The following is a 26,585-nucleotide window of genomic DNA, read 5'->3' as shown; positions in this document are numbered from 1 at the left end:
TGTCTAAAGATCACTGTCGGCGTGTCAGGAGCCTGAAGGAAGGAAAACTTCTCAGCCCTTTTACAACAATCTGCAGATACCAGTGTGTGTGTGTGTGTCTGTGTGTGTGTGTGTGTCTGTGTGTGTGTCTATGTGTGTGTGTCTGTGTGTGTTTGTGTGTGTGTGTCTGTGTGTGTGTGTGTCTGTGTGTGTGTGTCTGTGTGTGTGTTTGTGTGTGTGTGTCTGTGTGTGTGTTTGTGTGTGTGTGTCATTAAAGTAAATCTCTCTTCCCATCAGTGTTTAGGCAACAGAAGGGGCTCAATAGTGACAGACAGACAAGAGGCCTCTACACACACACACACACACACACACACACACACACACACACACACACACACACACACACCTGGCCTCCTGCTGATTGTAGTTAGAGTGTGTATGAATGGACAGGTAATCCTGCTGACTGCAGACTGTCTGCTCACTGCATCAAAAGAGAGCTTTCACAGGTGTGTGTGTGTCTGTGTGTGTGTGTGTGTGTGTCTGTGTGTGTGTGTGTGTGTGTGTGTGTGTGTGTGTCTGTGTGTGTGTCAAACAGAAACATGTTCTCAGACTCTGGTGATCCTCCGGCTGGTTTTTCTTTGGGAAACTAAAAGTTGTTCAGAGGATCCTCTGTGCTTTTACTTTGAAGTTTCACATCTTTAATTTCACAATAAAAGCATTGCTCTCGCACCTACAACAACTAAAAAAAAGTGAATTCTTTAATCACGTCATTACTTTAAAAATGACATGATTCGAGTGTGTTTAACAGTCTCTGACTCGTCACCGCTCTGGAGTGACTCCGGTCTCTAGATATCAGTCAGGTGTTTGCATACTGGTTCAGTCGGAGCAGGCGGGTCAACTACAAACCACAGCCTGTAAACAAATCAGCCTGCAAGTGATCTTCAGCCGAACATGCAGCTTTATGAGCTCCGTTCAAATACCTCAGATCACTGATCCCACGGGACAAACTGAGGAAGGATGGACGCTCTCCCGTCCTCCTCCGTCCTCCTCCGTCTCTTTATTTTTCATCATGTCTTCCTGTCGTCCCACCTTTCCCCCTCTTAAATTCCTCTCTCTCTCTCTCTCTTTCTTTCTTCTCGACCGCCCACAGAGTCGGCCATCACTGCGACCACAACAGCCAATCAGTTCTTTTGTCTGCCTGCCAGGTGTGTCCCAAGTGTGTGTGTGTGTGTCGTTAAGTACACCTGCGTCTGCTGATTAGTCTATTCACAGGACTGTCACACACACACACACACACACACACACACACACACACACACATACACACACACACACACACACACACACACACACACAGGTATGTTGACTCAGTGACTAACATGTTCAGCTGCCAGCTGTTTCTCACTGTTACACCTGATTCACCTGAGATCTCATCTCAACATCTGTTTCAGGAATTAATCGGCTGGACGTCAAACATCTCGTCAACATCTCGTCAACGACTCGTCACTTTTTGTCTCAGAGGACGAGTGAGGACGACTTCACCATGAATCAGAATCAGAAACAGGTTTAATGACTTGCAGGTTTTTTGCGTAGCCTGAAGCCAGATGTTAGCTGACACATTAATCCAGCTAACGTACGTTTCAGCTTGTCCTATCATGAAATAAAGGCTGTTAACAAACATTAACAGGAGATTAACACTGTGTGACACGTTCACATTCGAGGCGTGGCTGGTTTGTAGAAACGTTAACTGCCAACATTTTATTCTGACTTTGAAAATATCGATTGTGTTGGAAGAAAAAGAAAAAGAAGCTTCTGCAGATCAGTCGATCCAGAAACTACTGATGTAAAGCTTCAGGTTGAAACACTCTGTGTCCATCTGTGGTTTGTTGGTGTCGTCCTGCTCCACCTCTGCTCCCCTCCTCCACCCGCCGGCAGGAGAAACAGATTTGAATATGGATTTGTGTATCTGAACGGCCGCAGGTGTTTTCCATCAGACAGACTGAACCTGCAGGACGAGTCGGAACCGGAGCTGCTCCGTGTTTCAGCTTCGATCTCATTATCACCTGTTTGTTTTCTACACTGATCTGAGCTGAACCCACTCATCATCATCATCATCATCATCATCATCATCATCATCATCATCCTCATCATCATCATCATCCTCATCATCATCAACATCATCATCATCATCATCAACATCATCATCATCATCCTCATCATCATCATCATCATCATCCTCATCATCATCAACATCATCATCATCATCCTCATCATCATCATCATCATCATCATCCTCATCATCATCATCATCATCATCATCATCATCATCATCATCCTCATCATCATCATCATCATCATCCTCATCATCATCAACATCATCCTCATCATCATCATCATCATCCTCATCATCCTCATCATCATCCTCATCATCATCATCCTCATCATCATCCTCATCATCATCATCATCATCATCATCATCATCATCAACATCATCATCATCATCCTCATCATCAACAGCAGAATAACAAATTCAGATGGACACAATAATACGAACACAACGGTCCTGAAATAAGTCCCACAATAAGAACACAAAATAAAACTTATTTCTGTTGAACAAAAATAACTGTTTAAAACTTTCTTAAGCGTTTTATAAAACAACCAGTGAGCCTTTAACCTCAGGGGACGCAAACAGGGGTTGGCTATATATATAAATATCGTTATCATTTTACCACTTCCCGACTGATCAGCGACTGAAACAATGATGGACAGTGAAACTCTGGAGCGACATCGAGCCGTTCTTCAAGTTAACACAACATATCTGATAACCCATCAGCTAACGTTAGCATTCAACCACTTCCTAGCTAACATCACATGAGGGAAATATAACATTGTTTTAGTTCCAGGTTTACATATTTTACAAAGCGAACAGCTGCTAGCTTGTTTATGTTTGTGCAGTTAGTGAACAGGTGAGTGTTTGAGTAACTCTGGGGGAAATGTGACCACTGACAGGCTCAGACTAGCAGACGGCTAAACTGGAAGCTAGCTGCTCGGGCAGGGTGGAGGTCTCCACTGTGCTCGCTCTACGGGGCTGTGAAGCAGATCCGGGTAATTTTCCACCCAGGAAGTTGAATTTTTGTGGTTTCATGCTCCAATGAGCAGCTTTCATCTGAATGAACTGACCTCCACTTCCTGCTTGAAACCTGTTTGTTTTGATGCAGCTGAATTTGACTGTAGTGAAATCAGCTCTCCCTCTCTCTCTCTATGTATTCATCAGCTCTCTCTCTCTCTGTGTGTGTATTCATCAGCTCTCTCGCCCACCCTGTCTCTCTCAGGTACTCCCTATTCAAACGTCACCGGCAGGAATCTCCAGGTAAAAACCAACTGTGAGCAAACGCACCACATCCAGTCAGTTTAAATGATCACTACAGGGTTCAGTCTTTCCTCCACATGTTGAACCTGCTGCAGGTCTTACAGTGATGTTCAGGTTCGGCTCACAGTCAGCGGTCCGGTTCGTCCCAGAGGTCAGAACCTGTCAAGCTCTTCCACACCAAACTGGGAAACCCATTTTGTTCAGAGCTGTTTGGCTGCACTCTGAGCCGTGTGAAAACAGAAACGGGACACAAAGTTGACACAAAGTTGCTTTTTTTGGGAGGTGGATTTGATTCCCTGCTCCAATAAAGAAAGAGTCCACATACTTTTGGCAACATCGGGTACAACTACTTTCAAACACTGTGGATAAACATCTGCAGTCAGAAAGAAACGAGAGCAGAAAACATAAGAAACATTAAGAGTAATAAACCTTTAAAATATTACGGGAACATCTGAATCAAACCAGCCTTTAAATATGTGAATAAAAGCTCGATAACTCTCCTCAGAGATCCAGCTCCTGTGCTGTTAATGATTTCACTGCAGGACCTTCAGGTGCGTCGGCCTCACGCTGTTTGATTAACCGGGTGGAGGACGGACACGGTCGGATGCTCAAGGAAGTGGAGGATTATTTACACTCTCTTGTCTGTGTGTGTTAACACGCTAATTTTCAGCAGGTACGACGTCTATTGTGGCGACTGTTTCAGTTTAACATGTTGTGCGCTGAGTCAACAGAGCGCAGGTGAGGCCAACGTCAATATCATTAATCCTGCAGGTACTTACAGTCCCCATGAAGGGAAAATCACTGTGGAAGTGGTTTTATTACACGTCTTGCTCCATAATTCACCTTTACTCCAGTGTCGGGTCCAACTGTGGCAAAAAAGACACTTTGAAGGTATTTTTTAAAGGAGCAGTCTGTAGTTTTGTGGAAGGAATTTCAATGAGAGGAGAAAACAAACTCTCTTTGTTTTCATGACTGAATTACTGTACAAACACTTATTCAGTGCTTTGGGGGAAACTGGGTCCTGAGCTCGGCCTCAGGCTGCTCTGGAAGGTTAGCTTTACTTGTTGCTGCAGTAACCGCTAATAATCGTGCTAACAACCAGCGAGAACGATGACAGAGGCCAGGTACAGTACGGAGGTGATTTATAGTTGCCTGGTAGCAGCTTTGTTGCTAAAGTAAGCGCTAACTGCTGCTAAATGTAGTTAGCTGCTGTTAGCTTGGTAAGCCGTCCTTGCTGACTCATCTGACAAGAAAACCACCTCAGTACTGATTTTTCTTCTTTAAACTGGCCTCCGTCATTTGGCCGGATGATGAACACATTCAGGTGTCCTGCTAGGAACTGAAGTGTGAACGCTGACCTGATGATGGCGCTAGATGAAGAGAGGATCACCAAAGTTGTCACAACTCCTCCTGAGGGAACGTCTGAATCACATTTCATCAAAATCTATCACGTCGTTTTTTCACCAGAGTGATGGACGACACACCAACACGGCCATGCTGAAAAACACTGCGCAGCTACAGTTAGCATGTTAGCAGCTACTGGACAACCTAACGTTATCAATCAATCAATCAATCAATCAATTTGTTTAGCACCAATTTACAAGTCATCTCATGATACTTCAGGTCTAAAACATCCTCCTTGATCATTGTATTTACACAGACCCCATCCAGATTATTTCACTCCAGACCAACACGTTGACATTTTTAAGAGAATTAATGACGTCTCCTTCCTGACAGCTGTTAGCATGTGACGCTAGCGTGGCTAAAAATGGTGACCTATTGTTTTCAGTGTTGCTGCTCAGAACAACGAGGCAGTAAAGCTAAAGGCTACAGAGAAACTGTAAAAGGTCAAGACTGAGTCAGATACACAAGAAGAGTGGGTGTAAGACCACAACGCAGGAAACAACACACACAGCACACAATCACACAGTCACACACACACACACACACACACACACACACACACACACACACACACAATGGCACAGTGGAAATCTTTCTTGGACATACTTGGTACCACTTCCTTTTCCTGCCATACAAGCCGACATAGTAGCTGCCACTTTCTCTTTCTGTGTGTGCCTGTGTGTGTGTGCGCGTGCGTGCGTGTGTGTGTGTGTGTGTACAGTAGGTCAGCCTCCTGCAGTAAAGGGACAGTCTGTGTGACTGACCTCTGATTCTGATGTGACTGCTACTTCATACACAGTCAGATAGTTAAGCTCAGTGGTTCCCAACCCGCGGGTCGGGGCCGCTGAAGGGCCAGATACATCTGAGGGGTTGTTACAACATTAACAGAGTGATGTAGCAATGACGTGTGTTTGTAGCTAACTGAAGTTAGCATCGCTCTGGTTCCCTCCACTCAAAGCCTGTTGAAGCGTAAATTAAATGTGTAGCAGTAAAAAGCTAATGCTAGGCTACAAACAGACGACATCACGGTCACATGACTTAAACGTCTCCACCACTGAGCGTCTTACTGCACAATTACTATCCAGGTTTTCTATAAACTGATCAATGTACGAGTTGTAAAGTCAGAGTGAGAACAGTGTGTAACTAAAGTGGCCTGTAAAGACGGACTAGTGAGCAGATGAGTCTCCGTGTTCGCTGTGAGGACGTTTAATGTCCCCGACAACCTCTGTAGTCTCATTCAGACACTTGTTAGCAACCGCTAACCGTTTTTAACACATGAAGAGCTTCATAATTAAACTGTGGACATTTAATGATGAGTTTATGTGTTCAGCCTGTAACACACCTTATTTCACTCATTTCACTGGAAACACATCAACAGGGGGGGACAGGCTGTGCTAACATGCTAACATGCTAACTGACTACAGACTACAGCTCTGTATGGGACTGAATTAACAAAATGGTGCTGATGTGTGTTTTCTTGTTTTGGATGTTTTTTAACTTTTCGAGCCTAAAAAAGTGATTTTAATTCAACCAGAAGTTAAACTGCTGTCTGACCTCACAGACGTCTGAAACCTTTATTTAATAATTAAAACCGTCTTGGTTTCATTTTTGAATCATAAAATTGTGCTTTTTAAGCTTTTTGTGTATTTTTTAGTGTAAAGTCTGAATCTGAAAAGTAACAAGTAACTTCAGCTGTGAGAGAAATAAAGACAGTGTTGTTTAAAGTCACACCGGAGCTCAAGTATCTGATATTAAATGTACTTTTTCCGTATTAAAGGTACAAGTTAAGTTACATGTCTCTATATACTTTATATTACGGGTCGACTGATTATCAGATCTGATGTTCAACATTTATCTGAGTGTCAGAATCAATGTTTTCTTTTGTCTGTTTGCTGATAAAATAAATTAATATAAAACTGCACGACTTAAAGCACTGATGCAGAAGGTAATCCGCAAAGTAACAAGTAACTAAAGATAAAGTAATGGAGTAAAAGTACAATATTTGCCTCTGAACTGTCGTGAAGTGGAAGAATGAAGTCGCAGAAAATAGAAAATCTCAAGTAAAGTACAAGTTCCTTCAAGTACAGTTCTTGAGTAAATGTACTTAGTTACATCACTGAATATAGGTAAGTACACAAGTATTGTCATCTTCATGTACTAGGAGTACTATAGTACTGGAGTTTTGTGTTGACAAAGTAAACATATAGTGTTAAAATATCACTTTGGTAAAAGTCACTCATATGAAGAGTACTCGAGTAAAAGTCTTTAAGTATCTGATATTAAATGTACTTAAGTATCAAAAGTACATAAAAAGTAAATTACACATGTATGTATAAACTCTCATTATCAGAGCTGATGTTCAGTATCTGATTGTGGGAATAACTTTATTTTTTATCTGTTTGTTGATTAAAGACTTCTCCTCTGATGCAGAATGTAATCTACAAAGTAACTAGTAACTAACGTAGTGGAGTAAAAACTACAAATAGAAGTATAAAGTAGCAGGAAATGGAAGAAGAATACTCGAGTAAAGTACCTCAAAACTAAAGTACAGTAGTTGAGTAAATGTACTTGAATACATGCCATTACTGAATACAGGTAAGTACAAGTATTATCAGCTTCATGTACTAGAAGTATTTGAAGTAAAAGTACTGCAGTTTTGAATTTCTGGGCCTCAGAACCTGCTCACAGCTCTCAGACACCTGGAGCTGAAGTCCAGGTTTGATGTTCTGATCATAAATCTCTCATCGTGTTTTCACTGTAAAAACTTCATCAGAGTGCAGAAAAAGTACTAAACGATCCTGAACGTGTCAGCGAAGTAATCTATTACACTGCCTGCTGCCAGTACTCTGGTGCAGACACTGAGCTCACCCCAGGGTGCTGATGAACCCGTTGACGGATCCTTCAGCGTACAAGGACACGATATCCCCGATGTGAAGGAAGCTGGAGGCAGAGTCCGACATCCTGCAGCCGGTCCGGCTCCTCCGACAGCGGCGGTGCGGCTCAGGTAGAGCCGGAGAAACTTCCTCCTCCTCTTCCTCCTCTTCCTCTCTTCCTCCTCTTCCTCTCTTCCTCTCTTCCTCCTCTTCCTCCTCTTCCTCTCTTCCTCTGTGTCTCTGTGAGCGTCTGAAGCCTCAGACCGAGTCAGGAGGCAGTTTCCTCCTCACATGCAGCAGCTGGAGTCCAAACAGCCTCTGAACACTGAGCCCGCAGAGTCTCTGAGCTCCGTGTCCGCTTCACACCGACACTGCCGGGTTCTGCATGTCGGCTCGCTGCACGCGCCTCCGGACAAGTTCCGAGAAGTTCACAGAACAGAACCTGGAAGAACCTGGAAGAACCTGGAAGTGTGAGAACACCGCGGGTCGTTGTGTGAAGCTGCAGTCAGAGGACACACAGATCCTGTCAGTGTGTGTGTGTGTGTGTGCTCGGGAGGGTAAAGTGTGTAGGTGTGGAGACAACACGTCTCTGCGCTGCTCCCTCCCTCTGCGCTCTGTGGACGGCAGTGTGTGTGGGGGCGTGCACATGCGCGCGCACGCCAAAGACTCCTGTACTAAAAAACCAGGAAGTGAGTCGAGGTGTTGATAAGACTGACAGACAGCTCCGCGAGAGCAAGTGCCGCGGGGCCACACGCACGCACACACACACACACACACACACACATGCACGTACTGTTTCTATGTGTACGATTGGATGCGGGGACTCGGTGCTGAGCGGCTGCAGCACCGCTGAAACGAGACTATAAGATGCCGAATTTACAAGCAGGACCCACTTACTACGGATCTGTCAGAACCAGCTGCACAAAGTTTAAAAAGTTTCTCAAAACTCAAAATCTCGCAAAAATGAGTGATTTCATAAGGGAGTCTGGGGACTTTCTGCGCCTCTTCCTCTCCTTGCTTTTGTTGATGTGGCTGTAATAAGTTTGCCGTCTGTTGTTGCGCAAATCATTCTCAAATGCTGAGGGGCTGCATCACACTTAAAACGAGGCTATAACAAGCCGAATTTACAAGAAGGACCGACTAATTAAGAATCTGTCAGAAACAGCTACACAAAGTTTAAAAAGTTTCTCAAACCTCAAAAACTCGCAAAAATGAGTGATTTCATAAGGGAGTCTGGGGACGTTCGCTCTCTCCTCCTCTCCTTCCTGTTGTGATGTCTGTTGTTGCGCAAATCATTCTCACATTGTTGTACATATTGTTAACTAATTACTATGACGTCATATATAGACTGTTCCCTCTGCACCTCCAGCTGTGACTGACTTCCCAATATACGTATTTATGTGTCCTGAGGGGGCTGCAGCACCCTTAAAACGAGGCTATAACATGTGCCGAATTTACAAGGAGGGCCCAATTATTAAGAATTTGTCAGAAACTGCTTCACAAAGTTTAAAAAGTTTCTCAAAACTCAAAAACTCGCAAAAATGAGTGATTTCATAAGGGAGTCTGGGGACTTCCTCTCCCTCCTCCTCTCCTTGCTGTTGTGCCTGCGGCTGGCATTCTCAAACTGTTGTAAATTATTGTTAATTAATTACTTTGACGTCTCACACAGACTGATCCCTCAGCACCCCCTGCTGTGACTGACTCCCTGGTGTATTTGTGTATGCGTGACAAAGCTGCAGCCCGGGCGTGACACACAAACAGCGTGCATGGACAAGCCTAGGAGGCACATGCACGCACACGCGTGTTCACACACAGAGCACCCAATCAGAATAAATGTTGGCGGGTTAGTTTCTGCAAACCACAGATGAGTTCAAACTTCATGTTTCTTTTGGTTCAATTGTCTGTTTATTGTTGTGACAACACTGTGGGGAGACCTGACTGATGACGTCATCACTCAGAAACTTCCTGGTCTGTGTGGATACAGTTTGTCTGTAACTTGTTCTACTTGTTAACAGCAGAGGAGCCACATTGTTTCCTCCAGCAGAAGTTCAGATACTCGTGTACAAACAGACTCTGGTAGAAGTAGAAGTGCTGCTTCAGCTTGTTTACTGCAGTAAAAGTAATCGAGTACAGGCTCTGACATGTACTCAGAGTATCAGAGTAAAAAGTCTCCCTCTGAAGGACATTTGTGGTCAAAGCTAACTGAAGCTCACGTCATATTAATATCATTCAAAGACTATTAAAGTTAAAGGTAGAGTCAGTAGGATTTGTCCCAGCTGTTCCTGAACGCACCACAAAGATAGTTGATTGTTGAGTCTCATTCCCAGGACGTCAAACAGCCACATGTTGGGTTGGTAAAGCGTCCCGAGCAGCAACACACACGTCTATGACACACAGATGTAAATGGATCAGTTGTCTGCAGGAACGTGAACTCCCAACATGTTTTTCTTGGAGACTCGGACGCTTTAAGTTCAATATTTTAACAAAAAATAAAATGTTAGCTCTGTGCCACTGTGGAAGCACATCTCTAAGTCTCCATCAGCAGGTGAGTGCAGGACCAGTGACTTCCTCCTGCAGGGAGGTCATGTTTTCTGGCCTGATCTTCATGAAACCTGGAGGAATGGTTAAACTGTGACACGGTGCCTCCGTCAGCCTGATCTCACAGGTAACTTGTATTTGTCTTCACATAATAAAATGTGAAGTTTCTTTCCTGATATGAACCAAATGTAGAAATATTTTGACTGTTAAGAAATACAACCCTCTAGTAATGCTCGTGAATCAGACGCAGAAGGTTTCAGAGATGCAAGAAGCGGAAGTTTGTGGTTTGTTGTAGAAACCACAAACTTCACAGAAACACATTTAAGGTACTTGAATATTTTCCATTTGAAATATTGTAGTTTTTACATGTCGACAGCTTTAGTTACAGGTTACGTTTCAGATCCTGTCCTGATGCTTATCAAGGATGAAGTGTTGAGAGACTTCTTCTCCTTCTGAAGCTCAAGAAAGCCTCTTGGATCTGCTGCAAAATGCGTCGTCACACAGCTGAAAACAGGCTGTTTTCCTGCTCAACATTAAAGACCTGAATGCAGCAGGAATCCACAAACATCAATATAAAAACACTGACGGGGAACATTTTACTGCACCGTGATAATACCTACATACTCTCACTTAAATAAGGTTTTTAATGCAGGACTTTTACTTGTAGTAGAGTACACTCACTGTGTGTGTGTGTGTGCGTGTGTGTGTGTGTGTGTGTGTGTGTGTGTGTGTGTGTGTACAGTCATGCTGACTGGACTTCCTGTTTCAGCTGTTAAAGCAGCAGGCAGCTACACAGTAAACACATCACAGACACCAGCGTCTCTCTGGACTCCATGATCTGTCTGTGTGTAGTTGTTGTTGTTGTGGTCACTGTAACAGACACACACATACACACACACACACACACACACACACACACACGCACGTAATTACATTTACTCAACTACTGTACTTGCGACTCATTCTAGAGGCTCCACTACAATCATTTAATAACTTTAGTTACTAGTTACTTTTCAGATTACTTGCTGCATCAGCGCCGAATGAACGCACGTTTAAATTAACATGTTTTACCGACAAACAAATCGTATCAATCATCAGAAAAATGTTGATTATCAGATCTCATACGTAATCAATCGACCCAAAGTACACAGTATACATGTAAATATATGTATAATTTACGTTTACTTGTATTTTTGATAAGTAAGTACATTTAATATCAGATACTTTAAGACTTTTACTCGGCTACTTTTCATGTGTGACTTTCACTTTTACCAAAGTAATATTTTAACACTATATCTTTAACTTTTTCTTTTACTATATTTCTCTGACAGCTTTAGTTACTAATTACTTTTCAGATGAAGATTTTACATTAAAACAAACGATAAGCTGAAAAAAAATGCAATTTATTATCAGAGAATTAAACCTGGACTTCAGTTCCAGCTGTCTGAGAGCTGTGAGCAGTTCTCGAGGCCCAAAAAGTAAAAAGTTTTCCAAAACTGCAGTACTTTTACTTCAGATACTTCTCATACATGAAGCTGATAAACGTGTGTACCTGAAGAGAAGAACAAACACATTTACAACACTCAGGTGTCGTATAATGAGAGCACTCAAACATTGGCCCGGTTCCATCTTGAATCAACGGCCACATCTCTGATGTTTCCAGAGATTCAAATGAGTGCGGTCGCCACCGTCACACGAGCCCGAGCCAAGTTCCTGTAGTGTCATGTGATGAAGGAATGTGTGAATGAGATGACGCGTGAAACAAAATGTTTTCTATGTAGCCAGAGAGGCAACTCAGCAAGAAGCTACGAGCAGCATGAGCCTCACTGCTAACTGTGTTTCTATTTTTAGCATTGTGTTTATTTTGTTTATCTGTTTATTTATATTTCACATACAGGCACAGTCCTCCTCACCACCAGGGGGCCACAGACAGAACAATGTCAACTGTTATTCTTTTGCCAATTGTGTATTGCTACGAAAATATAAATAGATACGCTGAAACATGAAAATCAATTATTACACAATATTGTTTTTTAACTCCACTACATTTATCTGACAGCTGAAACGATTAGTCGATTAATCAATGAATTAAGTCACTTTCCATGTAAAAACCTCCTTTGAATCATTTTTGATGTATGTTATATATAATATAATATAATAATGTTGAGGTTTGCATGTAACAAACACTGTGCAGGAGTCATTTTAGACTCGTCACCACGTTTCTCACTATTTTCACAATTGTTACAAACCAAACGATCAGTGGATTAATGGAGGAAATCACAGCAGGTTGATCCATAATGAAAATAAATGACTGATACAGAATATTTCTCCTCTGCTGCCAGTGATGAACGTAAACACAACACAGCTGCATTGTAAAAGAGGAGCGAGTGTGAACGTGACAGCGTTACTAACAGAGCTGATTTTAACAATTAGCATTCTGCTCATTACACCTGACCTGTCCTTTAAGATTTATAATATGAACTGTGTGTGTGTGTGTGTGTGTGTGTGTGTGTGTGTGTGTTGCCCATGGTGACAGTGGGTAGTCAGGGTTTCAGTGGTCTCCGTGGTGATGGAGAGAAAAAGCCAAAAAGCCAAAAACACGTTTTTCTGAGGAGACGAAAAACTTCCGCCGGGCACAAAGGAACAAATACAAATCTGGACCTGTGCGTGTGTGTGTGTGTGTGTGTGTGTGTGTCATTCAGTCTGTTCTGTCTGGACAAGAAAAACCTGCTGAAGTCGGTAAAAGGTAATTACTGATGTATTATTACAGATTACTGCCAGATACCCAGCAGCATAGAAAGTCATTAAAATGAGCTCCAGCTTTACCATCGCCAACACCGAAGTGATGAACACATTAATAATCAGTTCAAATCAAAGAATATAATCTTTATTATTCTGGTAAAGGCCATTCTGCAAAATGAGAGTAGATTTCTAGAATATAAATGTCTAATATAGAAAGAGATTAAAAGAAAATATAAAGAGTAAAGATAAGAAATAAAGGTGAGAATAAATAACTGTAAAAGAATATGTGCATCAAAAATATTATGTGACAACCATATGCAGTATATACAAATAAAATACTACTAGAATTTGAAATGTACAGACATGTGCCTCATACTATACTATAACTTCAGTCTAGATAATATTAAGTACTGCGAACGGTAAGAACTGACAATAATTTAAAGTATGAATAAATGCGACAAACAACTGTAGAATATTGAACATTATATTGCACAGAAAACCCAGGAATCGGACCCAAAGCTTACATATAATTTAACTTAAATTTTTCATTATGTTATTTCAAAGTGTATTTTAAGGTTTGGTCATTACAGTATTATAGAATACTTCCTTCCTCCTTCCTTTCCAATCCAGATTGCTGGAAACGACACACAAGCTAAATACTCCAACCTTATTTTGTGTGAAAATGTAAAGTATCGGAAAAAGAACGACAGACTAAACACAATGTTTCAGACTGTTCACCTTAACCCACTGTCTCCTGTCACACAGAAAGCTCCAGGAACAGAGGAACATGAAGGAGCTGATGTTCAGCTGTTTGTGTTTCCTCTAATTCTGTAAAAAAATTCAAATAAAACATATATAGTTCAGTTTTCTTTTGTTTACGTTAAAACTCCAGAGCTTTAAACTGATTGGCATCATTTAAACGTCATTCAAGTACCAACATTTTGATTAAAACTCACTTTAATTCTGTCTGTTCAAGCCAAGAGAGACGCTCATAAACACGTCAGTTTAAACAGCTGATCTGTGTGAGCACACGCACACACACACACACACACACACACACACACACACACACACACACACACACACACACACACACACACACACACACACACACACACACACACACACACAAATTTATTTCCTTTAATTATAGATGGGAGGAGCAACACTGTCCAGGTGATCCCGGTACATGAGAACAGTCAGAGTCCATTTTGAGTCGACAGAGCAGAAGCAGAACTGAAGTCTGAGGCTGGTGAGTGTTAATACAACATTTTATTATTTAACTGTCAAAGTGTCCGAGTCAGTTTGTCTCTGTGGACTGTCGAGGAAACAAATGTTAGATTGAACAGTTTGAGTCATGTGTGGACACAAAGTCCTGATTGGCTGAATAAAACACATTAAAACTACTGTAACTAAAGAAAACAAGCACGGATTTAAAGAAAACTGACACGCAGACCAGTCCGCTTCACCAGGAGACAACTCCTGTCCCCAGTGTGAAGGTAAGATCCAGAACAAGAGCTGGACGGTAGACAGACAGTCAGACCAGCACTGTACAAAGTAAGACTGTACACCTGTCTGCTGATGTCATCATGTCTGAAAACACGACTCGTTTTAATACATTTGTTGTGTCACACCAATTAAAAACTTTTATAAAGATCATTACATTTATAGCCCAACTATAATTCAACTGAATGTTTTTTTCTGCTCCAGCAAACATCAGCGCTGTATCACTTTTCCTGTATTCTCCTTTAAGAACCCAATAGAATAAATTTAGACTTAACATTCATAACTCACGAACACGTCTCGTCCTGCAGATCAACATGTTGAACGTGACCAAACATCCACTGAGGAAAAGTGCACTGCTATTACAGTATCAGTTTTCAGGCTACAGTAGAAAGCTGATTAGCTCATCAGTGTCAGCACATTAAAACAGCTTAAAAACTTTTCTGCTAATATCAACATTGGTCAGTCTGGGTCCTTAACAGAATCCTTTCGCTGCTGCGTTCTTATATTGATCCTTTTTACACTGCTCAAAAAAATTAAGGGAGCACTTTAATCTCTCATCCGATCTTGAATGAATTATTCAATTTGAAAATCTTTACTGATGTACATTGTATAATTTGTTGAGCAGCAGTCAATGGAAACCAAAATCATCAACCCATTGAGGGCTGGATTCAAAATCACGCTGAAAATGAAAGTAAAAAATTTAAATCACAGGCTCATCCAACTTGCGTGAATTTTATTACGGTGTGCCTGTATGCACTCCCGACAGCGTCTGGGCATGCTCCTGATGAGTTGGCGGATGGTGTCCTTGGGGATCTCCTCCCAGACCAGGGCATCAGTGAGCTACTGGACTCGCTGCCGTCGGATGCATCGACACATAACGTCCCATAGGTGCTCAATTGGATTTAGGTCAGGGGAATGAAAGGGTCAGTCAATGGCATCAATGCCTTCATCATTCAGGAACTGCCTACACACTCTGGCCACATGCAGCTGGACAATGTCCTGCACCAGGAGGAACCCAGGGCCCACTGCACCAGTGTAAGGTCTGACAATTGCTCTGAGGATTTCATCCCGGTACCTAACAGCAGTGAGGGTACTGTTGGCTATGACATGGAGATCTGTGTGACCCTCCAATATGCCTCCCCAGACCATCACTGACCCTCCGCCAAACCAGTCCTGCTGGATGATGTTACAGGGATCATAACGTTCACCACGGCGTCTCCAGTCTCTTTCATACCTGTCACATGTGCTCAGTGTGAACCTGCTCTCATCTGTGAAGAGAACGGGGGCGCCAGTGGCGGACCTGCCAACTCTGGTGATCTCTCGCAAATACCAATCGGTTGATGCCCTTCTACGGCCCCGTCCAGCTCTCCTTGTGTAAAAGCCGGTCTCCTGGTATCTCCTCCATGCTCTTGAGACTGTGCTGGGAGACACAGCAGACCTTCTTGTGACTGCACATATGGATGTTCCATCCTGGAGGAGCTGGACTACCTGTGCAACCTGATTGGGCTGCAGGTCCCGCCTAATGCTACCTGTATTGACAAGGACACTAGCAGAACACAAACCTAGAGAAGAGTCAGTCAGAAAGGAGAAGGAGAGAGCAATTGTCTGTACAAATCCATTCCCTTTTGGGGGGTTGTCTTGCTTTTGCCTCTCCATTGCACCTGCTGTCACTTAAATTTGCAGCAAAGCAGGTGAAACTGATTCACAATCACTTCTGCTTCCTAAATGGACAGATTGATATCGCTGAAGTTTAACTGACTTGGTGTTATACTGTGTCGATTAAGTGTGTGCTTCATTTTTTTGAGCAGTGTATATTGGTAATGAAAACAATCATGAGATTCTCAAAGTCTTTCTTTAGTCTCAACATTTTTCTTCTCTTCCAGTTGATAGAGGTCTGCAGGAGGTTTTAGATGCACATAAGATCAGCCTGAGGAGGAGATGTGAACATGTGACTGAAGGAGGTGAAACAGGAAGTGGGACCCTCCTCAACAGCATCTACACTCAGCTCTACATCACAGAGGGTCAGAGTGAAGAGATTAATACCCAACATGAGGTTTGGCAGCTTGAGACAGTATCCAAGATGGCGACCCTCCATGATACTCCAATTGAGTGCTGCGACATCTTTAAAGCCTCACCTGACCAACAGAGACACATCAGAGTCGTTCAGATGAACGGCGTCGCTGGAGTTGGAAAAACCTTCTCAGTGCTGAAGTTCACTCTGGACTGGGCAGAGGGCTCCGAAAACCAAGATGTCAGTCTGGTGGTTCTGCTCTCGTTCAGGGAGCTGAACCTGATCAGAAATGAGCAGTACAGTCTTCTCAGGCTGCTCCATGTTTTCCATCCAACATTACAGAAGGTGACAGCAGAGAAGCTCGCTGTCTGTAAACTTCTGTTCATCTTTGACGGCCTGGATGAAAGCAGACTTTCACTGGATTTCAAGAACCATGAGGTCGTGTCTGATGTCACACAGGAGTCATCAGTCAGCGCACTGCTGACAAACCTCATCGAGGGGAAGCTGCTTCCCTCGGCTCTCGTCTGGATAACTTCCCGACCTGCAGCGGCCAATCAGATCCCTCCTTCATGTGTTGACAGGGTAACAGAAGTACGAGGCTTCACTGACGACCAGAAGGAGGAGTACTTCAGGAGGAGGTTCAGTGATGAAGATCTGTCCAGCAGAGTCATCTCACACATCAAGACCTCCAGGAGCCTCCACATCATGTGTCTGATCCCAGTCTTCTGCTGGATCACTGCTACAGTTCTGGACCACATGTTGACTACAGACCAGAGAGGAGAGCTGCCCAAGACCCTGACTGACATGTACTCACACTTCCTGCTGGTTCAGACAAAGAGGAAGAAGCAGAAGTTTGTTGAGGGACGTGAGACGAGTCCACAGGAGCTGACGGAGGCTGACAGGGAAGTTCTTCTGAAGCTGGGGAGGCTGGCGTTTGAACATCTGGAGACAGGAAACATCATGTTCTACCAAGAAGACCTGGAGCGGTGTGGTCTTAATGTCACAGAGGCCTCGGTGTACTCAGGAGTTTGTACAGAGATCTTCAGAAGAGAGAGTGCGATCTTCCAGAAAACAGTCTACTGCTTTGTTCATCTGAGCGTTCAGGAGTTTCTGGCTGCAGTCTACATGTTCCACTGTTCCACCAACAGGAACTCAGAGGTCCTGGAGGACTTCCTGGGGAAAGACTACAAACACACAGACTCAAACTCAGAGTCTTTCCTTAAGACGCTTTTCAAGCTTTTTAGAAATGATGACAGCTGTGGTCCATCACTGGATGTTTTTCTCAGGGACACCATGGAAAAATCTCTTAAAAGTAAAAATGGTCACCTGGACCTGTTTGTTCGCTTCCTCCATGGCCTCTCTCTGGAGTCCAACCAGAGACTCTTAGGAGGTCTGCTGGGTCAGACAAAGACCAGTTCAAGCAGCATCCAGACAGCCATCAACAACCTGAAGGAGATGAACAGAGATGATGTCTCTCCTGACAGAAGCATCAACATCTTCCACTGTCTGACGGAGATGAACGACCACTCAGTCCATCAGGAGATCCAGAAGTTCCTGAAGTCAGAGAACAGATCAGAGAAGGAACTCTCTGTGATCCACTGCTCAGCTCTGGCCTACATGCTGCAGATGTCAGAGGAGGTTCTGGATGAGTTGGACCTGAAGAAATACAACACAACAGATCAGGGACGACTGAGACTGATTCCAGCTGTGAGGAACTGCAGAAAAGCTGTGTAAGTCCAGATGTGATTAATCACTCCTTGAGGGATTTCCTTGTACCACAGCATCATAAGTACATTCTCCTTTTCAGACACCTGGTAAAACTGCTACACTGGTGAAGCAATTTTCAAGGCACATGAAGAAATTATCTTGTGTGTTTTGGATCATCTGATCAGCTCTTCTGATTGGCCTCGATAGAGACCACCGATCAAACTTTTTATAACCAATATCAGCTAATAACAAATTGGTAGCCGATCAATCGGAGCACCCTTAATGCAGTCATCTGTCAAGAACATAAAATATTCAGCTATTTTAATATTATGTATAGGCTGTTTTGTCAACAAATGCATGGAGTAGATATAAATTGTTGTCTTTGTTAATAACATTTTGTAATGCATTTTTCATGACAGACTTTATAACTGTGGACTCTCAGAGACTCACTGTGAAGTTGTGGCTTCAGCTCTGAAGTCCAGCCCGTCCCATCTGAGAGAGCTGGACCTGAGTGGAAACAGGCTGCAGGACTCAGGAGTGAAGCTGCTGTGTGTGGGGCTGGCGAGTTCACGCTGTAGACTGGAGGCTCTGAGGTCAGTTCACTGACTGTAACTAATGTTGTCATTTTTTTATTTATTTATGTATATTAAGTTTAAATCTTTGACTGAGGTTTCAATGTTTTGGTCCATACCCTTTGAGTACAAATCTGAAGACTAACATTGTAGTCCAGTGAATGAAGTAGATGTTAGTACAAACTATTTGCATTTACTAAAGACTTGTGTTTTCTCATGAGACAATAGGCAAGATGGTTCTCCTCACAGGCGCACATAATTTTAAAACAAGACAATGATAGTCCCTCAGGGTAACACAGTTTAGTTACAACAAAGTTTAGTTAGAGTGGATTGATAATGACTATAGCTTATAGACTTGTGTCAATACTGTATAACCAAAGCTGTATTGTATAATGAATTGTGATAATAACCTAACTCATTACCAGGCAGCAGAGCCAAAGCTCAGTTATATTTAACTTTTTTTACATTTAAAATGTTTCTTTTTAAAATTTTACAATTTCTCATTTATGTTCAAGTTATTTATGATATAGCCTCTTAATTTTTCTCTCAAAGTGCACCAGATTGATGCATTTGAGTTTGAAATGAGCTCAGAGGGGGCGCTGAAATTCACAAAATGCCAATTTCTACATAATGTTGCTTTAACATGCATATAATAACATGCTTCCACAGATGTTATTCACTGGCTGATGCATTAAGTCCACAAAGATGGTCACAGAAAAAAGATGAAGGAGCATTAAACAACTTATTCAAAACCTAAAGGCTGACTGAGTTTTGTGGTACAACACAAAGCGCTTGCAGTTTTTTATGTATTAGGAGGAAGTGGCGGCTGTTATTTTGAAGAAACTCAAAGCATTTGGTGTGAGTAGTTGTATGAATGTTATGGTGACATTTGGATGATCTCTGTAGACGGCTGACGTAAAGATGATCCACAATAACACAATGACAAAATCACTTGACTCATTTTAAGGAAGAGCTCATTTATTAGGATAAAGTAATGTTGAGCTATACATTTAAAATCTGAACACTTCTGATTGGATAATTGATTACTTTTTCTTTTATTCTTTATTTAGTTTGGGTTGCTGCAGTTTGCTAGTGAGCAGCTGTGCTTATCTGGCTTCAGCTCTGAACTCCAACCCCTCCCATCTGAGAGAGCTGCAGCTAAGTGGAAACTACCTGCAGGATTCAGGAGTGAAGTTGCTGTGTGAATTTCTGCAGAGTCCACACTGTAGACTGGAGACGCTGAGGTCAGTTCACTGATCTATTACCACACACACACGTACCGGTGGGGAGCAGAACAGGTTTCTGTTCCCTTTTAATCTGTGTTGGCATAAACAGGCGTATGAATGATGTTATCGATGATGTCTGTAGACAGCTGACTTTATGATGATCCACAATAACACAATGACAAAGTCACTTGACTCATTTGAGAGAAAAGCTCATTGATTAGGACAAAGTAATGTTGAGCTACACATTTAAAATCTGAACACTTCTGATTGGATTATAGATTGATTTCTAACTACATCATTTATTCTTCATTCAGATTGGGTTACTGTAGTTTGTCAGAGATCAGCTGTGCCTATCTGGTCTCAGCTCTGAAGTCCAACCCCTCCCATCTGAGAGAGCTGCTCCTGAGCTTCAACAACTTGTATGATTCAGGAGTGAAGCTGCTGTGTGATTTTCTGCAGAGTCCACTCTGTCGACTGGAGACTCTGAGGTCAGACACCATTTTTTTTACCTCTGTGTTCGGATGAATATGATGTGAAAGTTGACACTAAACTGCAGACATCAGGCTGATATTATAATGCAAAAGTCTGTTTTCTTCTTTTGTGGTTTAGTCCATTGACTGTAGCAGAGCAATGTTAAGCTGCACATTTAAAACCTTCATATAACAACAAAAATCTGCACTGGATAATTCACTCTGAACTTCTTAAACTCTTGACTTTGTATTATAAATGTCACTTTGTTTTTTTTTTGTTTTTTTTGTTTTTCAGATAAGCGATAATGAAAATAAGTAAATACAAAGAATAAGTAAATAATCTCTTTTTTGACAATCAGATTGAATGTGCTCTAGAAGTTGACTTGATGTGACTTGGCCTGTTTAACTGTAAAGTTACATAGTTTATTCTTTATTCAGATTGGGTCAGTGCAGTTTGTCAGAGATCAGCTGTGCTTCTCTGGCCTCAGCTCTGAAGTCTAACCCCTCCCATCTGAGAGAGCTGGAGATGAAAGGAATTAAGCTGCAGGATTCAGGAGTGAAGCTGCTGTCCGATCTTCTGGAGAGTCCACACTGTAGACTGGAGAGTCTGAGGTCAGCACAATATCGTAATAAACACAGTTAGTATTAAAGCAGAGATCTGGGATTTTCTAATTTGCTCAGTGAAGTTGAGAGGGGAACAGTGACAGGCTTCAGGATTGGACAGAAAGAGAGAATGAGAGAACAGTCAGACAATCAGATGAGCTACAGGAGGCTACAGGAAATAAAGCTGGATTACAGCTGACAGCATTACAAATTGTATAAAGACAGTGGTCCTCAGTCGGCAAACTGTCATAGCATCAAATCTGATGATGAGTGTTTGTTCACTCCATCACGTCAACATGAGAGTTGAAAGGAAGCTGGCTACACTACACAGCCGCTCCACTTGTGGTCTGAACAGGACTGAAATCCTGCTGGTCCTTATACTGGATGTATTGCATCACTGACTCAGACACATTACAAGAGGAGACAGACCACTGAAGGCAGCTGCAGATGATATTGAAATAGGCATGGAAGAGATGAATATCATGCTAAACATGGGATTACAAAGCATGCACAGTAGAAGTATGGGGTATAATAACCTGTGGGAAAAAGCCGTTTTAAACCTTACTTTGCTGCAAAGTCACCAAACTTTTTGAGAGTGTTTTTTATCAGATCTGATCGGCGATTCTATACTTGCAATTTCAGAAGTTCTGGCTCTCTGCCCAATCATTTAGATAGGAGCCTGGTCTTGTTGGCCAGAAATAACTTAACCCAGGGGTGTTGCCAAGATGGCTGCCGAGTGGCAAGACTTGTCTAAAAGGACTGTGACTAACTGACGGCTGATGGAGGAAGTCTCTGTAAACACTCAATTCTGACTTCTGTGGTCTCTCTTCTTCTCTCCTCAGCTGGAAGTGATCTCTGTGTGCTGATGATCCGGAGAGGTTGAAGCAGCACCATCAGCTGGTGGTCGGAGAGGCTCTGACTGGGCCGTGCTACTGGGAGGTGGAGTGGAGAGGAGAGCTTCATCCAGCAGTGACTGACGGACCAATCACAACAAGCAGAGATGACTGTCAGTGCTGCAGTCTGAACTGAGATCAGCTCCAGTCCACCATCATCCCCGTGTTCCTCTGGATGTATCATCAGTGTATCTGGACTGCTCTGCTGCTGCTCCGTCCTTCTACACAGTCTCTGCAGACACAGTCAACACCTCCCCCACCTGGAACCTGGACTTTATCTTGTCTTGTTGTTTATTCACTTTGGATGCACGATGGGGTGCATGATTGTTAAGCACCTGTCGACCAAGCCTTCATCGTGCTGTACAATATTGTCCACCGCTGGATTGGTAATGAATTGTAATAAACTTGAACTTGAACTTCCATTTTATAATGCCTAGTCGACCTTATGAGTGGTGTTAAGTCTCGTAGGAGTTAAACAGTCTACTGTTGTTGACGGGGGCAGCAGAAAAATGTATATTAGCATTTTACAGAATGGCCTGCCTAAAAACAAAGATCAGTATACGTTTAGGCTACATTTAAACAAAAGGGATCACAGAGCTGAAGGTGTAAGGTAACAACATTGAGACAATAACACAGGAAGAAAACATTTATGAAAATAAAATTCACAGATTGGCCCAATTAATACCATTTAAATTTCATAGAAGTTATTTGTCAGGGAACATGTGCAACAAGATTTAATCTTTAAACAGAGAAAATTTTTATGTAATTTAAATATTTTTATGAATGTTTATTTTGTTTTCTTTTTGTCTTGAAATGTTTCCATTGCTTATATTCACATTTTTGTGTATTGCCTTAATATTCGTACCTTGATGCCTTTGAATTGAGCTGAATTGAACATTTAAAAGAGGAGATGCTCTGTGCTCCTGGTTATCTGCAGTCTCAGGGCAGGTAAACACACACTTAATATTTCTATAATCCTGTCTACAACCACGCTTACTGGAGTGCATGTAAAAGGCAATTTAAGATGGTTTTAACATCAAACTACTTTCCTTATGTAGTCTTTTCTCCTCCTCCGAGCCTTTCCTCGCTCTCACGTTGTGTGCACAGATCTCAGTATATTCATTCTAAGACTTAAAGCTCATGTCATTAAACTTCAGGGGATCAGGCTGGAGAGAGTTTGTGTTTCTCTGACTGTACATCATGTAGTTGTGTGTGTGTGTGTGTGTGTGTGTGTGTGTGTGTGTGTGTGTGCGTGACATAATTGTGTCTACCTTCTGAAGTGATATGAGCTGGCGGGCCAGACGCTCAGAGGATGGACAGATTTAGAAAAAGACAGCTGTCTAAATAGGGAGAAGATCTGAAGAAAAAAAAAGGGCAGATTTTCCATCCAAACTTGAAAACACAAACTTCTCTGGAGGTTACAGCCCCGGACAGAGTCGGTTAACTAGGGCGAAGAGAGGGAGGAGAAAAGTAGGAAGAGTTGTAAGTGAATAGACGATAAGGTGACAGAGAGGTGAAGTAAAGGAGAGCAGCAAGTATTTTAGAAACCACAAAATACTGCCACTTTTATTGTTCCACTACATTTCAGGAATTCAGAGACTGAGGAGTAGTTATGTTGGCTTGACATACAATTGTCATTTCAGTGCATTACAACCTGACAAAGACTTTATCCCATTTAAATTAAAGACATGTATAAAAACAAAATGTTAAAATAAGCTACATCTTTTTATGTTTATGTTAACCTGGACCTGTCTGAGCTCCAGGTGCTTCACTGTAATGTAAAATACATGTTTGTGCTCTCTTAACCTGCCAATGTCAGCAGCAGTAACTAGTAACCACCATATCACCAGACTCCCTTAACAAATCGTCTGATTTCAAGAGTTGTTTCATGAGGAGAAACTTAACAAACTTTGTGAAATGGCTACGACAGATTCTGAATTCTGAATTCTGCATTGTCTCCTTCTTGTAAATTCAGCATTAAATGAAAACAGTAAGTTGTGTGTTTCCTTGTAAAAAGTGTCAGTTTGTGGCAGCATGGCTGTACCAGCCTGTCTGCTTCTGTGTCTAAAGTGCTAAAGTCTGACCTGCCAACATTTAGCAGCTGTTTGAACACACTGTTTACACTGATTTCACCATTTACACTCAATTTATGAAAGAAGAAACATTTTATTGACGCTAAACGTGTCACATTTTACAAATACACTAAACAGTAACCAGTATAGGCGACTTCTTTGTCCCCAGACTCCCTTAAAAGAAAAGCTACATTTTGAGACTTTTTGCTTTGGGACAAACTGTATAAATGTTATGAAAAGTTGTCTACAAACAGTCTTGACAGTTCGGGGCTATTTCTTAATTCAGCAAACGTTACACATGACATCTGATTCACGGCATTGTTGAACATTAAACCCGTTTTCCAACATTTATGACTCATGAGATCTTACTTTGTGTTTTTACTGAAGCAGCAGTCGAACGCTGCCGCAGACTGACGTGTTTTCATACACCGGCGGCTGAAGTTTGAGGAGACAGCTCTGAAGCGTGAGTCGTGTCTTGATGATAACCAGTTTGATCTGTCAGTGAGAGTGAACATGGATCATGTGTGTATTTAGGTTACATCCCTCATGAACAGACCAGAGTGTGTGTGTATGTGTGTGTGTGTGTGTGTGTGTTTTATTTTTTTCAGGTCATCTTGGAGCTGCAGCGTGATGCTTCGCTCCAAACCAAACATGACTGTCAGCTCTGGGAGATTTAGATTGGATTTAAGAGAAAGCAGGAATTTCACGCTCTGTTGTTTCACACCGACATTTTCCACTAACTTTCTCTCCCATATAAGGTGTGTGTGTGTGTGTGTGTGTGTGTGTGTGTGTGTGTGTGTGTGTGTGTGTGTGTGTATCCACTGACCTGTACTGACCTCCATGTCTTTCCATTGGCAAGACGGACAACCTTATATAGAGCTGTAGGAGCAGAGCGCAGTGAGCAGGACGTTGTGTCCATATCGAGCCGGTCCACTCGCCTGATTGGTTGAAGGTTGGAGGCCGTCACTCTGAGGACCTGCCTCACCTGGAACCTGTCAATCAAAGTACGTCAGGTTTTAATTAAAAGATTAATACAGCAGGCTGATTAGTTTACAGAGGGGTTAAGATGGAGCAGGTTCATTCATCTGAACAGAGCCGCTGCTGTGACACAGAGGAGGTGCCAACGCCGAGGCCTCTGGGAAGAAAAAGCATCATCCAATCAGAGACGTAAAAGCAAATTCCTGGCGATTAGTTTGTAATGACATATTTCTGCTGTTGTCATTCAGCCAGTACAGGAAAACATTTTGGGTCACATGACTGGAAGATATTGAAAAAAAGCTTATTTTTCATTAAAAACATTATTAAAAATAAGAGGAAACACCAAAGTCCAATAAAAAGCCGTTGCTAATTCAGTACAGGGAGACATTCCTGCATTGACTTTGAGTCAGTGGGTCACATGACCTGGAAGCTATTGAAGAAAAGCTGCTGACTATATATGAAACCTAATGAGAAAAACTATGATTTTTCATTAAAATATGAATATAAAATATGAGGAGGACTAAAATCCAATAAGAAGAGGTGTGTCTCATTCAACCAGTACAGGAAGACACTCGACATTGATCTTTATTCAATGGGTCACATGACCTGGAAGCTATTGAAAACATTTCTGTTTTTATTGGAAAATATTAAAATAAATGATGTCAGACCTAAATGTAAGTATAATCATGAAATATTTGTGTATGAAGTTTACTGTTTCCGAGCTCTATAATGAACAGTTGTTACACCCAGACTCCCTTAACAAATGTGTCAGTTTAGTGAGTTGTTGAGTTGGAGACACTTTATAAACTGTGTGAAACTCTGTCTCTGACTGATTCTGACTTATTTGTTCCTTCTTGCAAATTCAGCAAATGTTCAACATGAACTTCTTTCTGTCTTTGTGTTACGTTAGAAATGTAAACGCACTGAGAGGTGAAATAAATATATAAACATGTGAATTCACACATTTCTGCCTTATTTGAAGCACCAGTGTTGCTTTTCGCTGCAGTAGCCCTCATTATGTTTTCATCAGAGGCAGACGACAAAATGTTGCATTTTGTGTGGAAAAACAGTCAAACGACGTATCAAACACCTCTTTTCACAGCAGCTGCAGAGTCTGAAGATGAAAGCCTGAGATAACAAAGCAAGTTGATAACAGCGTCGTGGTACCGGTTATCTCTGACTGAGGTTTCAGGTGTCGTCAGGCTCCGTTGAACTTGCTTCATAGTTCAAAGCTCAGTTTTTCTTTCAGCATGTCAGGATGTTATGTTTGCATGAGCTTGTGTTGGAAAAGAGGACATTTTTACCTGTAGGTGCGTCTGTATGAAGAGTCAGGGGATCAACATTCGACACCGCAGCAGCAGAGAGGAAGTCAACCTGAAAGAAACACAGTCACAGTTAATGTGTTTCCTTTTCTTTGAGCAGCCTGAGCACAGACTCACAGATACCTCAGCAGGCAGGTAGCTGCTCGTCCAGTCAGCTGTTATCTGCTGTGTTTAATGCGACTGTACACAGACAAAAGAGTTAAAGCATTAATGATATTAACGTTAATCTCCTGGAGACTTCTGGAAATCCATTTTCCGCTGCTTGAGCAGGTTTTGGGGGCGTGTTGACAGCACAAGTCCTTCACTTTACCCACAACTA

At 42.2% G+C, this 26,585-nt stretch overlaps 2 protein-coding genes and 1 long non-coding RNA gene across 3 annotated transcripts in view; 1 reads left to right on the top strand and 2 right to left on the bottom strand.

Moving 5' to 3' along the window:
* itpr3 (inositol 1,4,5-trisphosphate receptor, type 3) overlaps nt 1-7,760 on the bottom strand; it is a 51,531-nt gene extending 43,771 nt beyond the window's left edge. Inside the window, exon 1 of the mRNA XM_073469812.1 lies at nt 7,622-7,760. Within this exon, the coding sequence (XP_073325913.1) occupies nt 7,622-7,713 (92 nt within the window). The 5' untranslated portion in view covers nt 7,714-7,760. The remainder of the gene's footprint in view (nt 1-7,621) is intronic.
* Nucleotides 7,761-7,917: 157 nt separating this feature from the next.
* Nucleotides 7,918-21,853, top strand: LOC140999271 (protein NLRC3-like). The gene is given in 8 exon segments (XM_073469595.1): nt 7,918-8,096; nt 14,399-14,463; nt 16,296-18,153; nt 18,550-18,723; nt 19,773-19,946; nt 20,243-20,416; nt 20,837-21,010; nt 21,844-21,853. Coding segments are annotated over 8 exon segments (2,808 nt in total).
* Nucleotides 21,854-24,058: 2,205 nt separating this feature from the next.
* On the bottom strand, nt 24,059-26,320 carry LOC141000117 (uncharacterized). The gene is made up of 3 exons (XR_012179513.1): nt 26,249-26,320; nt 24,793-24,958; nt 24,059-24,461 (listed from the first exon to the last, which is right to left on the bottom strand). It is a non-coding gene; the product is annotated as an uncharacterized lncRNA (long non-coding RNA).
* Nucleotides 26,321-26,585: the final 265 nt, after the last annotated feature.

The sequence above is a fragment of the Pagrus major genome, chromosome 7 (genome assembly GCF_040436345.1).
Source record: "Pagrus major chromosome 7, Pma_NU_1.0".
Lineage (NCBI taxonomy): Eukaryota > Metazoa > Chordata > Actinopteri > Spariformes > Sparidae > Pagrus > Pagrus major.
The sequence above is the reverse complement of the archived record's forward strand: the minus strand, read 5'-3'. Positions and strand labels throughout refer to the sequence as shown.